This window comes from Perissodus microlepis, chromosome 3 (genome assembly GCF_051167445.1).
Source record: "Perissodus microlepis isolate ML-2025 ecotype Zambia chromosome 3, ASM5116744v1, whole genome shotgun sequence".
Classification (NCBI taxonomy): domain Eukaryota; kingdom Metazoa; phylum Chordata; class Actinopteri; order Cichliformes; family Cichlidae; genus Perissodus; species Perissodus microlepis.
In genome coordinates, this window is record NC_140463.1 from 18,319,356 (window position 1) to 18,334,836 (window position 15,481).

At 42.9% G+C, this 15,481-nt stretch overlaps 1 protein-coding gene across 2 annotated transcripts; it reads left to right on the top strand.

The window, feature by feature from the left end:
• Nucleotides 1-2,453: 2,453 nt before the first annotated feature.
• Nucleotides 2,454-15,481, top strand: LOC146390319 (uncharacterized). 2 transcript variants are annotated; one of them, XM_084923396.1, is made up of 4 exons: nucleotides 2,454-4,029; nucleotides 5,107-5,295; nucleotides 8,924-9,187; nucleotides 14,379-15,481. In XM_084923396.1, the coding sequence occupies exons 2-4, from the start codon at nucleotides 5,124-5,126 to the stop codon at nucleotides 15,125-15,127; spliced, it is 1,185 nt and encodes a 394-aa protein (XP_084779522.1). In that variant the 5' UTR covers nucleotides 2,454-4,029; nucleotides 5,107-5,123; the 3' UTR covers nucleotides 15,128-15,481. The 2 variants fall into 2 exon arrangements, with proteins under 2 accessions (XP_084779522.1, XP_084779520.1); XM_084923394.1 differs by having other exon boundaries at nucleotides 2,454-2,794.

Below are 15,481 nucleotides of genomic sequence, written 5' to 3' on the forward strand. Positions count from 1 at the left end.
GGGAGCTGTCTTCCAGGCCCATAGTGAACATGAGTCCAGGGTGTGGCCACATGCTCTCCTTCTGCCCCAATGCTCTCAGACTGTGCTTACGCCAAACCAGTCTGACTCTGAACCCTTCTCGCGTGATGACCTAGTGGGACACCAGCGGCGTGATAATGTGCTGTGCAGAGTGATCTCCTATGTGGAAAGGGGACGGAGACCCTCGAGGAGGGAGCGGGCAAGTGAACCGGTTGATACGAAGAGACTTCTAAGGGCTTGGGACAAGTTAACTGTGAGAGATGGTGTGCTGTATCGAGTCTCCAAGAATCCCATCACAAAGACAAAGACTTATCTGTATGTTGTTCCGCCAACCTTGCGTCTCGCTGTACTGAAAGGCGTCCATGATGAAGCCGGTCACCAAGGACAACAAAGAACACTTTATCTGGCCAGGCATAGATTCTACTGGCCTGGTATGGCCAAACATGTGTCAGAGTATGTACGGTGCTGCAGAAGGTGTGTTGTTAGCAAGTCGCCTGAGCCAGAGGCGAGAGCACCTTTGGAGAACATCAGAGCCCCTTGAACTGGTCTGCATAGATTTTTGGTCTGCGGAGGATTCGGCGAACAAATCAGTGGATGTGCTTGTGGTCACAGACCACTTTACTAAGATGGCTCAGGCCTTTCTATGCCCCAATCAGTCTGCTAAGGCGGTAGCACACCAACTCTGGCATAACTACTTCTGCATCTACGGCTTTCCAAAACGCCTTCACTCGGATCAGGGAGCTAATTTTGAGAGTGTGCTTATTGCCGAGCTATTGAATGTGGCAGGTGTCCAGAAGTCTCACACGACCCCATACCATCCGATGGGAAACGGCTCCTGCGAGAGGATGAACCGTACCTTGGGCAACATGATTCGTGCATTACCCCCGAGAGCCAAGCAAAGGTGGCCTGATGCACTGAAAGCTCTCACATTCGCCTATAACTGCACAGTCCATGAGACAACTGGCTATGCGCCATTTCTGCTGATGTTTGGCAGAGTGCCAAGACTGCCGATTGATGTGATCTTTGGCTCTGTTATTGAGCACCAAGACATCATGAACTATGATCGATATGTCCAGACATTGAGGAGGGACCTCACAGAGGCCATGGATTTGGCGCAGGAGGTGGCACGCAAAAATTTGAAGCGTCACACGGACCTCTACAACCGGAAGGTGCGGGGAGCCCCAGTAGCGATTGGTGATCGCGTCCTTTTGGCCAACAAAAAGGGACGTGGCAAAAGAAAACTTGCTGATCGCTGGGAGAGTGTTGTCTATACGGTTTTTGACAAAAATGATGAGAGTCACACCTTTAAGCTGATGGATGATTCCACAGGGCAAGTGAAAGTTGTGCATCGCAACCTGATAATGCCAGTGAACTTCCTCCCTCTCAGTGGTGCTTCAGTTCAGGATGATGGAGATGAGCTTTCTGAGTCTGGCTCGCTGATGGTTGGATGCGACGGAGAAGCTGTCTGCAACTCATCGGTGGGCACGGCCGAATACAGAACGAGAGCTTGGGTGTCTGACTTACCGTCTGCAGTGTCCAGCGACTCGCTGATGACAGAGGTTACTCAACCAGAAGGCAGCATTGTAGATCAAGAGCTTGCCTGTACCAGTGTTCCCCCTGTTGACACTGAGGAGCAGGTAGATACCACCTCTGGTGGTCAACATTCTGACCTGCTTATGTCTGTGGCCCCAGTTGCAGCCTCCTCTGTTTTGGAGTTGGCAGCCATTACTGACAGTGACCAGGACAATGAAGCTGCTATTGAGGGTCATGTCTCAACCACAGTTGTTCCGCCCAACGCAGACCCGATTGATGTTAGCAGGGTGGTGGGGACCCGTGCTAGATCGAGAGTGGGACGGTTACTTAAGCCTGTTTCCAGGTTGATTGAAATGATGCATCAAAGACCTGTTAAAGTTTAAATATTGTTGATAACTGTGAGTTGATTCTATTGTTGTTGAAGTGGGACTCTGATCTTTAGAATTGAAACTGATTATTTGTCGTTGATTTTTCTGTGTCAGAGTGGCGTACAGTTATGATGTGATGAAATATGTAACTGGCATATTTTGTTCTTTTTTTGGAAGGGGTCTGGCCAACTTCTTTTTCTACTTCCTTTGGGGATAGTCCTCTGACTGAATTTTCTTTGTAACTGTACGACCTGGTATTACTGAACAGATTTATCACATGTTGATAGCTGTGGATTAGCTATTGGATTTTTTTTTATCTTGTTCTTTTTTTTGAGGATTATTGGGTTTTTGTCCTCTGTTTGTGTTATGGTGACTGTGGTGTACCTGTTTTTTTTTTTTAAGGGGTTTTTTTTTGTTTTTTTTGTTTGTGGTGTTTGTTTATTTGAGTGTGCAAGTGGAATTCAGCAGGGGGGAATGTAACAGTGTTTATGTGGTATTATTCCACTTGCCACAAATGTCAGTGTAATGGGGAAACAGCGCCCCCCTCTCGGCGTGGCTGGTTAGGTGAGCTGGCTGCAGTAATCGCTGCCAGTCTGCCGTAGCCATACGAGAGGTGAGTTGTATTGTTCCGCACACGATATAGCTAAGTAGTACAGACACATAAAACATGTTTGATTAGCTGATGGGCACCGAGTGTAATAAGTGCTTAGTGGACACATGTCCAACACTAGTTTTATGTACTTGTCATTTGTTTATTATTGTGTAAAACTGTATGCTAAAGCGGAATGCTAATGGGATGTTCTGCCGTAGTGTGCTGTGCGGAGTGGTGTGTGGCGAGCCATTTGCACTGATACAACACCGTTGTTTCCATTCAGGTACATCATTTGTTGTTGCTGTTATTTTATTGTATATTAGAAATTGTAATATTGCTGCAGTAATCGCGGCCAGTCTGCCGTAGCCATACGAGAGTGTGCTGTGCGGAGTGGTGTGTGGCGAGCCATTTGCACTGATACAACACCGTTGTTTCCATTCAGGAAATAAAGTGGCAACGATCGATCAGAGACTCCTTGTCTTCTTAAAAACACAACACAACGCAGAGTCGAGGAGTCTGTTTGGGTCGAACTGTTGCAGCGGGATGAGGCAGAAACCGGTTACACTAATGTAATTGTAACCTACATTGTTGGAGAGAGAAATAACATCGTGGACGAGACATGAAGTCAATAAAAAACGTCCTAAATGCAGTTAGAATTTATTTAGAACTACAAATTAAATTTATTTTAGCAATTGTTTTTTAATGTCATAATTCCAACTCTGCTCCTTTACCCGGGCTTGGACCAGCAAACGTGACCCGAAATTGGCACTCTGGTGGAGTTACTTTGTGTGTGTGTGTGTGTTTATAAGTAGTTTTAAACCTTGTGATCCACAAAACAGCATAACAGTAAAAGAAGAACTGACTGTTACAGTCAGTGCGGGAGCAGCGGCTTCGCTCATGCGCGATTCATTCACCGTTTGGACGCACAGGTGTGAATGTCTCCTGCCCTGATAGCAGCTGGGGGAGGACTATCCTTCGCCTGTGAGCGCTTTGGCACGGGTGACGTGCCCACGGCAGCACCGCTGCTTGTTGAGAGAAAGAGCGATACGTGTTTTCACGTCAAAAAGTCGTCATAAATAAGTCTTCAATCACACCAGAAAAAGTCGCCAGATTTGTCGCTAGTCGCTTTTTAGAAAAGAAGTTGCTAAGGGGGTCTGAAAACTCGCTAAATATAGCGACAAAGTCACTAAGTTGGCAACACGGCACACAACAACAGAGGAGGGGGGAGGGTCCACGGGAGGTTTGACCGGCAGGTCTGCGAAGGGACCGGAAACAGTAGAGGGACGTGACGTTTCAGGAAGTGAAATAAGAACAGAAGTCGATGGCGGGAGAGAAGATCGGGGTTGAAAAAAAGGTCAAACAAGAGGCGAAAATTAAAAAAAAAAAAAAAAGTGAAAGTAAAGCTGTGATGTGGATGAAACGGACAGTGAGCGCAGTGTAACCGTGACAACGAGACACGAGGACGGATTTAAGTCGAGGATAAAAAAACTGTCTCCAGAAGAAAAAGTCTTCGGCTCGGTGAGTGGAACCAGTTTCAGCTACAACAGCGATAAATAAGCATGTAGGGAGGTTAAGAGTGCTAAAATACTGAGAAACGGCTCTCTGATGAGTGTTTGTAGGGATGTAGTTCAGCAAGGTAAAGACACACGACTGAGTCTAGTAAATGGAAAGGAGGTGCAGTTTGAGCAAAGTGTTCAAACAGTAGGTAGAATGACAATAAATGTGGCGGAAAAAGTGACAAGATGTTCTGAATGTGAGCAACAAACAATTCATATTCACATTCATGATTATGGCTGAAGTGATAAAGAGCTCAGCATAGACAGGAAAACATGACAAAAAACTAACATCGTGTGAAATCAGCTCATTGTTATTGTTATTAATATTTTTACTTCAGCTGGGATAATTGATGGATGAAGGAAATGTTACTGCAGTCACGGAAGGTGGAAATAAGTTCCACTGAATTACAACAAGTAGATATAGGAAAATAAGATATGTGTTACTATATAAGCTATGGGACAGATTTATGAAGCAGGACAGATTATTGTGACGCAGCAGTTGCAGTGAGATTTAGAAACATTGTACTGTAATTTATTTAGAAGCGTGGAGCCAGTTCACTTGAGTAAAGAACAGCTCAAAAACCAACCGATCTGATGAGGGAAACAGTGATGGCCTACTAGCTAAATCAAGATGTGACCCTGTGAACGACTTCCCTAAACCTGCAGTCCAGCAGTTCATCTAAACAAAAGGCACCTAGACTAAAACAGATGTACTTGTGTTTGCTATACCATAAAACAATAAAAGAAGGTCCGAGCTCTTCTTGTGACTCCAGGATCTGAGTGTGAATGCCAGAACACTCTGGAAGACACAGTCTTTGCAGACTACTAAGGATCACACATCCTATCACTACACAATCGATTATACACCTCTAAGCATATATGGTTATATTTTTCTAAGCATAAATGACAATCAACAATATAAACCTGACAGACTTGAATGGCCTATATTTGTGAGAAACACAAACTAAAGTGTTGATCCCTTCACGTTAGTGTGGGTCTTATACCAATATGTCTGTATCATTTGTATCGATCCGCTCAGCCCCAGCCTCAGCAGCAATGAGTTCAGCTCAGTATCTGAGAGAGTTCATCAAGGAGAGACTAACTGCTGTTTGTGAAGAAATCTTCTCAGAGGTTCAAAAAACCATCGTCCAGTATGAGGAGGAGATCAACCGTCAGCACAGACTGCTGGATATCAGCCGGAAACCCGACAGAAACTCACACATCATAGGTATGGACATGTTTTTAACTCTGTGCTGTTGAAGCTCAGATTCTTCAGTAGGGCTGCCACGAGTAGTCGACTAGTCACGATTACGTCGACTATCAAAATCGTCGACGACTGATTTAATAGTCGACGCGTCGTTTGAAGCTTTGTAAGATCCCAAAAGACGCAGGAATAAGTAGTAGGATTTAAGAGTGTAATAACGGACTGAAACAGAAGATGGCAGCACTGCATGTACAGGGATGCCAGCTGCCGTTAAATCCCGAAGAAGAAGAAGCTCTGTCCCAGAATTCATAGGGCAGCCCAGCTCAGTTTCCAGCAATGGCGGCAGCTAGTTAGTTTTAATATTACTGTTATTATTCTTTCTGGGTCACAAAATAAACGTTTAACATATTTTCAGGCGAGAATGTAGCTGTGTAAACCTCAAATATCTGCTCAGTTTATCAAGACACCACATATTTTCAAAAGCGCTCCGACGTTTTCGGAGACGTCTGTTACCCACTAGCTCGATAGTTAGCCGGTGGCAATGCTCACTAGAGCCGTGAGAACACCGGACTCCCGGCAAATCGTTTTCAGACCCACCGCCGTCTTTCGCTACTCAGGTTAAACATGATATATAAGTCATTTAGATAACTTAAAAATGTTATTGTTTGGCTTTTTTTAGTATTTTATTTGTTCCTGAGTAAATCGGTTTGGCTGAGATTAAAGTTATAGTTTTTACAGAGCTGAATAAACGTCAAGCAGACAACTGATTATCAGAAGTGTGAGATGCTGGAGAATATACTCCGGTGTCCTGTTATATTTTAGATGGCAAGGAGTTTATTAAACTTCACCGAAACAATCTGCAAATTTCATTAAAATTTAACAAACTATCATCTTGTCTTTATTTTTAGTTAGCACATACCTTAAACACTTAAAGCTGTAAGCTAATGATAGTTATATAAGAGCAGATGCTGCTGGTGCAATAAGCTGTACGTTTTACGTCCAATGGATGATGATCTGATTAGTCGACTAATCGCAAAATTAATCGGTGACTAGTCGACTATCAAAATAATCGTTTGTGGCAGCCCTATTCTTCAGTGTGACTGACTTTACTAGAAGAAGTTAAACTGGGTATTTATCAGTGCTGTGGGTCAGTGTCCAGTGATGGACTATGTTGGACTGGTGCAGGTCCATGGTTACTGATAGATTAGGTGGAATAACACTACCCTCAGCCATGATGAGAATATCCAGAATAAATCTAAACTAGTTTATATCATTGCACAAAACCAGATTACAATAAATGATTAAATATGTTGACCGAAGTTTTCTGCAGTTAAATTTAAATATAGTTAACGAAAGCTCCTTTTTTGATTGACATATTTTGATTCATTTATTTAAAGTGTTTGTCAAACAGATTCCACTGTTGAGTTCATCAAGTGTCAGTGTTCCTTCCAAGCACTGAGACTGTGCAGTAAAGATAAAGGTAGATCTCAGATATACAATACACATTTAACAAGTTGTTACCAGAAGTGGAAATAATTCTTTATTTAAAGGTACACTCAGTCATCTTTTCAATTTATTTAATAAGAAAAAAGAACATTGTTCTCATTCACATTTATTAGTGTCTTCTAACAAACTGATTCAATGTAATGAACTTAGAATGAATCCATTAGAAATAGGAGAATTGGTTGGTTTGTGGAATGTCACTAGAGCAGGGCGATATGACCAAAAATATTTATCACAATATACATTTGAAAATTTGCGATAACGATCTAACTGACGATATAATTGACACTAGACAAAATACTTTACAACTCCACAACTTTATTAGTGCAAGAAAAACAGCATCAGTGTATTTTCACTTAAACAAGCAGCTGTTTTTTAAGTGCATTAAAGTTATATAAAAATTTAAGAGTGCAAATGCAAATTCCTTGCTGACAGTTTAACCAAAAGACATTTCCAGTGGAAATTAGCCGACATATCCTCAGCATAACCATGTATAATATCCACAAAACTTAAAAAGAGGTTATACACACACAATACGGTAATATTATGTTGAAGCACAGTACGTATCACTCCGCGAGGCTCCTGCCTACGATAGCCATAATGCTCCGACAATCCATCAAGCGGTGCGGGTTCGTAGCTTAGCAAAGTCGTACTAAAACTTGACAGATTTTTGAGCGCCGTGTACGACATAAAATCGTTTCGAGGTCAGTAAACACAACCAGAATTTATACATAAGGTCCATTGGATTATAAGGGGCACTGTCGAAAGGATTGATTTTAAGTGTGCCGTATGTTCCAAAAAACACGGTAACAACAACGGCCTGCTAGCATGCTCTACCAAAAATAGTGTGATAGGTTTGTAGCTTAAACCTATTCGTTGGAACATTCAAGACAATTTACTACACAGCAAAAAGCAACACACGAGTAGGCAAAGTTCTTTGTGTTGCTCATGCATGAGGGAGGCCTGCCTGGAGCCAAGTGTCGTTCCACCCACTTGACCTCCGTCAGACTCTCAGCCAGGTTCCCCATAGCACTCCTTTTATTTTATACATAGGTTCATTAACATATGACATATACACAAAGAGTACCGTGTGTGTGTGTGTGTGTGTGTGTGTCTTAGACACAGGCACTTAGACTTAAACAGATATCCGTGTGTTTGCTATACCATATATCAGTAAGAGCAGATATAACCTCTCTCCTGACCTTAAGTTCTGTGTGCCTCCCAGAGTGCTCTGGGAGGCACACAGAGTCTCCACAGACTACTAAGGATCAAACCTCTATCAATCTACAACTAATTATAAAACTCTAAGCATATGAGTAAATATTTCTAAGCATCTAAATTCTAAATCTAACATAGTGCTTTGTTGTGTTTTTGACAGACGAAAGCTAAACCAGTTCCACAAGTTGCAGCATTTTTACAAACCAATTCTGGTTCATCCGTTTCATTCAACGATCCGCTTTCGCCACCATGCTTTTTCCGCCGTGTGCGTATGAAAACAAAGGCACTGCGCATGCGCGTTTTACCCATATTCTATCACGATATTTCATTTTTCTATCGTTGACCAACATTATACCGGTATTACCGTGAACGGTATGATATGGCCCAGCCCTATTACCCACTATCTTGAATACACTGGCTGAGACGGTCATCCCTGTGTTTCGGTAGATTCACAGCCCTTTTCTTAATATAACTGCTTTAAACAAATTCCCTTTGGGGGGTTTGTCATGAAGGATATCTGGTGTAAAATCTTCACCAAATGTGGATAATTAAGAATTTGACCTCCGTACTGGATCGATCAGGGCCCAAGTTAACGACAGCCTTGAGTCCTTTTGGCCAACAAGGTGTTGGTGGAAACTGTGTTACTGTTGGCCAGAGACAAAAGAATCAGAGAGGGGGATGACATGTTAGGAGGCAGTAAGAGAGGAGGAAAGGCCACAGAGGAGGTTCATGGCTGTGGTGAAGGAGGACATGCAGAGAGATAGTGTGAAAGAGGAGCGTGCGAGAGATAGTGTGGTGGAGGCAGATGATCTCCTGTGGAGGCCACTAAAGAGGGCAACCTTTTAGGATGGCTGCCAAACGCACAAAGTGCTTTTTAAAAATAATTTTTTCACATTATTGACCTTTTTATTGTGTTTCTTTTCTCCTCAAGACCTCCCACAACAACATGTCTGTGAGGAAGAAGAGGGTCTGGATGAGCAGCAGGTCTGTAACCAGGAGAGGAACTCCAGTCTGGACCAGGAGGACCCAGAGCCTCCACAGATTAAAGAGGAACAGGAGGAACTCTGTAGCAGTCAGGAGGGAGAGCAGCTTGGACTGAAGCAGGAGACTGAAGGCATTATTGTCTGGACTGATGAAGAGCGACTCACACTGCTGGAGACCATCTGGAAACCAGAGTTAAAGTTGGATAGAATAGGTATGTAAAATTATTATTGCTTTTATATTATTAAAATGAATATGACTCATGTAGGATCCTAATCAGAGGTTAAAGGGTTTTTTTCCCTTTTTAGAAGCACAGAAAGAATTAAAAGTCCAATCAGCATGAATGCATCTCTTTTCTCTTAACATGTAACATTAAACCTTCACTTGGTATAAGTCAAAGAAACTGACTTGAGTCTGGAACCTAACTAAGCTGTTAGCTCAGTGATGTTTTATTACCTTAAAGGGTTGTTGGTTGTTTTCTTAATACAGTATTTCCTAGATTTTCAGGAGGGGTGCGGTCTGGGACCCACCACATTAGGTACAAATCAATGAAATGGAAACCATATCTTTTCTAAAATATATTTTTAAGCCATAAAACCTTCCCTACGCTCATCCCTCCCACTCCTGCTGCTACTTCAATCATGAAACTGATCAATGATCAGCTGATCGGCTTTTCTGTTGCGAGTCCGTCTCTCTTGTTTGTTTATCGTCCACTTTGCGCCAGAAAGAGGAAACCAGCAGCTGAACAACAGCAGCATGTTTAAGCTTGATAATCTGTTGTTAGAATTGATTTAATATTACTTTCTAGACCAGGATCGTTTTCTACTTAGCTGACGGCTGGTAACTGTGCAGGGGCGGGTCTAGCAAAGTTTTGCCAGGGGGGCCGATAGGGCATTAACAGGGAAAAGGGGGCACTAAGACATACTTTTCTTTCTTATTCTCATTTAAAATGTCTAGCTTTTAATAAATAATTATCTGAATCTTACAACCAAAGTTTTTATCTGTCTGCAATTCTGTTGAAGAAAGATGTTGAATCTATTTAATTATTCTTGAAAATAATTGATTTCTGTGCATTTTTTTTCACACTGCATCAAATAAAAGTTAAGCATCATGAGGTGGAGGGTGGGGGTTGGTTCCCTATTTTTTTTTTTTTTTTTTTTTTTTTTTTTTTTTTTTTTGTTGCTAGGAGTTTCCAACCCTATTGGTTAGGTTGCTTACGCTTTAAAATACCAGAATAGGGAGGATGGAGTAGGTTTAAGTTCATTAGATTGATCAGTGTCGCTGAACTATGAAATATTTTGGGTGCAGTGTATTTTTTGCATACAGGTATAACAGAATAGCTTTAGTGTTTTTTTGTTTTTTTTAAACTTGTGTATGAACTTATTCAAAAAGCAGCAAGATATTTAAAAAAAACAGTTTTATTGATTAAAAACACACTATATCGGACTCATATCGGTATCAGCAGATATCCAAATTTATGATATCGGTATCAGACATAAAAAAGTGGTATCATGCCATCTCTAATATGGACTGTTTAACCCAGTACACGGAGAGCCATTGAGCAGCAGCTCCATTGTTTATACCAGGGATCAGCTGTTAGCAACCAGCTAATTCACCCCAGAGAAATACCAGAGATCCCCAGGGAGTTACAATGGAGGAGACGGGGCTGTAGAGCTGGAGTTAAGTGTCAAGAGTGGAAGAGACGGTACAAACCATCTGTACCCTCGATCGTTATTGGAAATGTCAGATCTCTTCCCAATAAGATCGAGGAACTGGCGGTGCTAACCAGACTCCAAAGGGAGTACCGGGAGGTTAGCATGATGTGCTACACAGAATCGTGGCTAACACACCTCACTCCAGACTGTCACGTGACTGTTCCTGGATTTCACCTGGTGAGAACAGATCAGGACGCAAAGGAGACCGGCAAGAGGAAAGGTGGGGGGGATTGTGATGTATGTGAATGAGAGATGGTGTAAATTGGGGCACATCCGTGTTAAGGAGCAGCGCTGTACTTGAGATGTGGAGCTATTAGCTTTTAGCATCCGACCGTATTACCTACCTTACGTTAACCATGTACATCCCGCCAGCGACAGATACGGCAGCAGCATGTGAGACAATTCACACAGTAGTGTCCCAGCTGCAGACATGACACCCCCAAGCCTTCCTTTTCGTCTCTGGAGGTTTCAATCATGTTTCCTTGTCCTTAACTCTCCCTACTTTCACTCAGTATTTAGATTGTTTTACCAGGGAAAACAAAACACTGGACTTACTGTATGCAAATATTAAGTATCCATATACATCATCACCCTTTCCCCCCACTGGGTCGCTTGGACCATAACCTGGTCCATCTGGTTCCCTCATACATACCTTTTGTGTGTAAACAACCCCCCACCACAAGGTATGTGAGAGCATGGTCTGAAGAGGTGAGCATGGCACTGAAAGACTGCTTCAAAAACTACAGACTGGGTGGTGCTATGCAGCATGGGGAGGATATAAAACACTAACCACCTGCATGATAGAATATATCAACTTTTGCGTGGATAACACTTTATCAACCAGGAAAGTACGGTGTTACTCCAACAGCAAGCCGTGGCTGACTCCAGATCCGAGGACCCTGCTGGAGCAGAAAAGGAGGGCTTTCACATCTGGAAACAGAGAGGAAATGAGGAGAGTCCAGAAGGAGCTAAGGAGAGAGATGAGGAGGGGAAAGGACAGGACAGCTACATGAGGAAGCTGGAGGAGCAGCTCTAGCAGAGCAACACCAGAGGTGTGTGAGAGGATTGAACACCATCACTGGACGGAGCACTGTGAGCAGAGGGAGGGGGGGTCCAGGTGTGGGCTAATAGACTGAACCATTTCTAAACAGGTTTGATTCAGTAGCCCTTCCCACCCCATCCACCAGAGCTCTTCACACCTCCTTCACCCCTCTCTGCACCCCCCCACCCCAGCACCTCACCTGCCCCACTTCCGTTTCTTTTAACAACTCTACTGCCTCCTCCCCTCCACGTTAGTCATTAGGAGCCACCCACCCTCATCCCACACTGCAGCCTCTCCATCACAACCGACCAGGTGTGAAGTCAGCTGAGGAAGATGAAAACCAGGGAGGCCACCACTTCAGACCCGTTGCACTGACTTCACACCTAATGAAGACCATGGAGAGCCTTCAATACAATTCAACCCTCAGTGCTAAGGGAGAAGATGCAGGGAGAGGGAGTGGACCATCAGCTGTCCTCATGCATTATTGACTACCTCACCAGGAGAACCCAGTATGTGAGGCTGTGGGACTGTGTGTCTGAGGTGGTAGTCTGTAGCACTGGGGCCCCACAAGGAACAATACTCGCCCCTTTCCTCTTCACCCTGTACACTGCAGACTTCAGTTATAACACGGACACTTGCCATCTCCAGAAGTTCTCAGACGACACCGCCATTGTGGGTCGGGTGTCGGAGGGAAACGATCTGGAATACAGAGTGGTCATCAATGAATTCGTCAGCTGGTGTGAACAGAACCATTTTCGCATCAATGCCAGCAAGACCAAGGAGCTGGCAATTGACTTCAGCAAGAAGCCACACTGGTGAACATCCAGGGTTTGGACACTGAAATGGTGGAGGAGTATAAATACCTGGGTTTTCACCTCAATAACGAACTGGACTGGTCCACAAACACAGATGCACTTTACAAAATGGGTCTAAGTCGTCTCCACTTGCTACGGCGGCTGAGATCCTTCGGGGTGAACAGGACACTCCTAAGGACATTTTATGACACTGTGGTGGCGTCTGCTATTTTCTATGCTGTGGTCTGGTGGAGTGGCAGAGAGGGACAGGGGGAAACTCAACAAACTGGTCAGGAGGGCCAGCTCTGTCCTAGTCCACTGAAGTCCATCGAGCAGGTTGGGGAGGAGAGGATGTTGTCTAAGCTAACATCCATCATGGAGAACACCTGATAGAACACCTCCCAACCCCTGCATGAGACTGTACGAACACTGAGCAGCTCGATCAGCAGTAGACTTTCACACTCACAGTGTAGGAAGGAGCGCTACCACAGGTCATTCTTACCAGCAGCTGTCAGACTCTTTAATGCAGCTTAACATTTTTTTGGTCATCTTACTCACCAGCTTCTTTGTTTACTGTACATTTTATACATTTCCATACAAATTTTTCCATTTTTTTCCATTTTTCTATACGTTCTGTACATTTTTACCAGTACATACGAACTTCGGCTGTTTATGTTTATAGCACCACCCTGTGTCTTCCTTTTTATATTTTTTTTCTCTTGCTGTAAGAGTTCTGTAACACCAAAATTTCTCATCCGTGGGATAATAAAGGTCTATTCTATTCTACTCTATTCTCTTATAAACCCTTTGTATAATCTTAAAGGGAACCCCGCTATTAACACATCTTTGCGCTAAAATATGCACTAGGCTTTCAATAACATATATATGGTATCAGGTATACGCCAAATGTTTTCCTTTTCAGCACATTTTATATAAAGCTGATTTACCAGTAGGCCGCCATTTTTATTTACTTCTCAATGCACTCTGGCTAGTGCGGTTGCACCGCATCGAGTTCACAGTTAGCAGCGCACTGGAAATGGCTTCTGTTCAACCTTTTTCAGTTCCAGAGCAAACCGAAAGAGAGGATGAAAACAGTCAACCAGTACTTAGTTTAGATGAAGATGAAAACAATCCGTCACACGAGGACACGCGAGTGAGGGAAAACTACTGCTGTCTATGTGGCTACTTGTTGCCAATGGCAACAGCGACTGAGAGCGTTCGTTGTAAAGAGCTCAAAGAGCTTTTATGGCCGCAGCTATCCATGGTAGCATAACTGCATGATAAAAACATTAATAGAATTCTAATTTATTAACTCCAGAAATTTTGAGATATTAGCTCTTTATACAGTAAACTTACAGTGGGATACAAATAATATCAGGCTGATCCTGCCACAGTCTGTTCCCCCTGTCCAAATACTTATTGCTCCTGAAATTTTGGAGGTTTTAGCTCAGTACAGTTCTGTACAGTTACAGAAGGATACAAATAATGATCGTGGCTCAAGAGTTGGCAGTTTGTCTTGTAATCAGAAGGTTGCCGGTTCGAGCCCTGGCTCGGACAGTCTTGGTCGATCGCCCGATATAAAGTATAATCACTATGACGACCACTTTAAAGTCTCTTTCTGTTGGTTTTCATTTTTAATTTGTGTTTTCGGCTTTGTGTTCATATCTTAATACTAAGAGAAAGATCATATGTGTGTCCTTATTAGGATAGGGATTTGTGTTGGTGTGTGGATAATTATTAGAAAATGGATTTCAGGTCATTTTCACAGAGAAATGTGAAAGTAATGAGAGTATTCAGAGTTTACAAAATATTTTTGCCCGTTTTTCTATCATTTTTCTCTGTTTGTCTCTTCAGACCCCACACAGCAGCAGGTCTGTGACCAGGAGGACCCAGAGCCTCTAGATATTAAACAGGAACAGGAGGAACTCTGCAGCAGTCAGGAGGGAGAGCAGCTTGGACTGAAGCAGGAGACTGAACAAAAACTAAACAGTGAGCAGCTCCTTTCTCACAGCTCTCCTGAAACAGAGAGCCAAGAAGATAAAACAGGTCACAATCAGAGAGTAGACAACACTCCTGCATCAGACAGTCAGAGTAAAACTGAAACAAAGAAAAATGTTCTAACATGTGACAACTGTGGAAAAACGTTCAACTCTGAATCCGATCTGACTACACATCGGAGAGTTCACACACGTAATAAATCATGTTGTTGTTGTTGGACCTGTAGGACAAAATTCTGTCAGTTCTTGAAACTTCACACAGGTAAGAAATCACATCCTTGTAGCACCTGTGGGAAGGAATTCGTTTCGAAGTCAGCACTAGAAGCTCACATAAGAACTCACACAGGTGAGAAGCCGTTTTCTTGCAGCACCTGTGGGAAAAGTTTCTGTCAGAAATCAGCACTGAAAAAACATAAAAGAACTCACACAGGTGAGAAACCGTATTCTTGTAGTACCTGTAAAAAAACATTCGGTCAGAACTCGACACTGCGAGCTCACGTAAGAACTCACACAGGTGAGAAGCCGTATTCTTGTAATACTTGTGGAAAGAAATTCAATCTGAGCACACACTTAAAGAGACACATAAGAAAAATTCATAATGCTTGAAATATTCATGCTTCCAAAGTGTGAGACAGCTTTGAGTCGTAGCAGTGTGTGGGTGGTAGAGCTCACTAACCAGAAGTCAAATCGCTGCACTGATTTAAATAAATGTAGAAACTGATGTTTTGACTCTTACAATCTTTTCACATTTGTGACCTTAATCTGGTCAGTTCTTGAGTATGGGTGTATAGTTTTATGTTTTATGATAAGTGTGGTTTGGATGATCCTGTGGCTGGACTCCAGAGTTGGATCCGTTTGGCAGCGACTGTAGTTGTAATGGCTCTGCTAACGTATCCAGAATTGAAGACGTGTTCCAGTTTTTTGTTCGATACTGCAATAAATATGTGTGTTGAGGAAAAA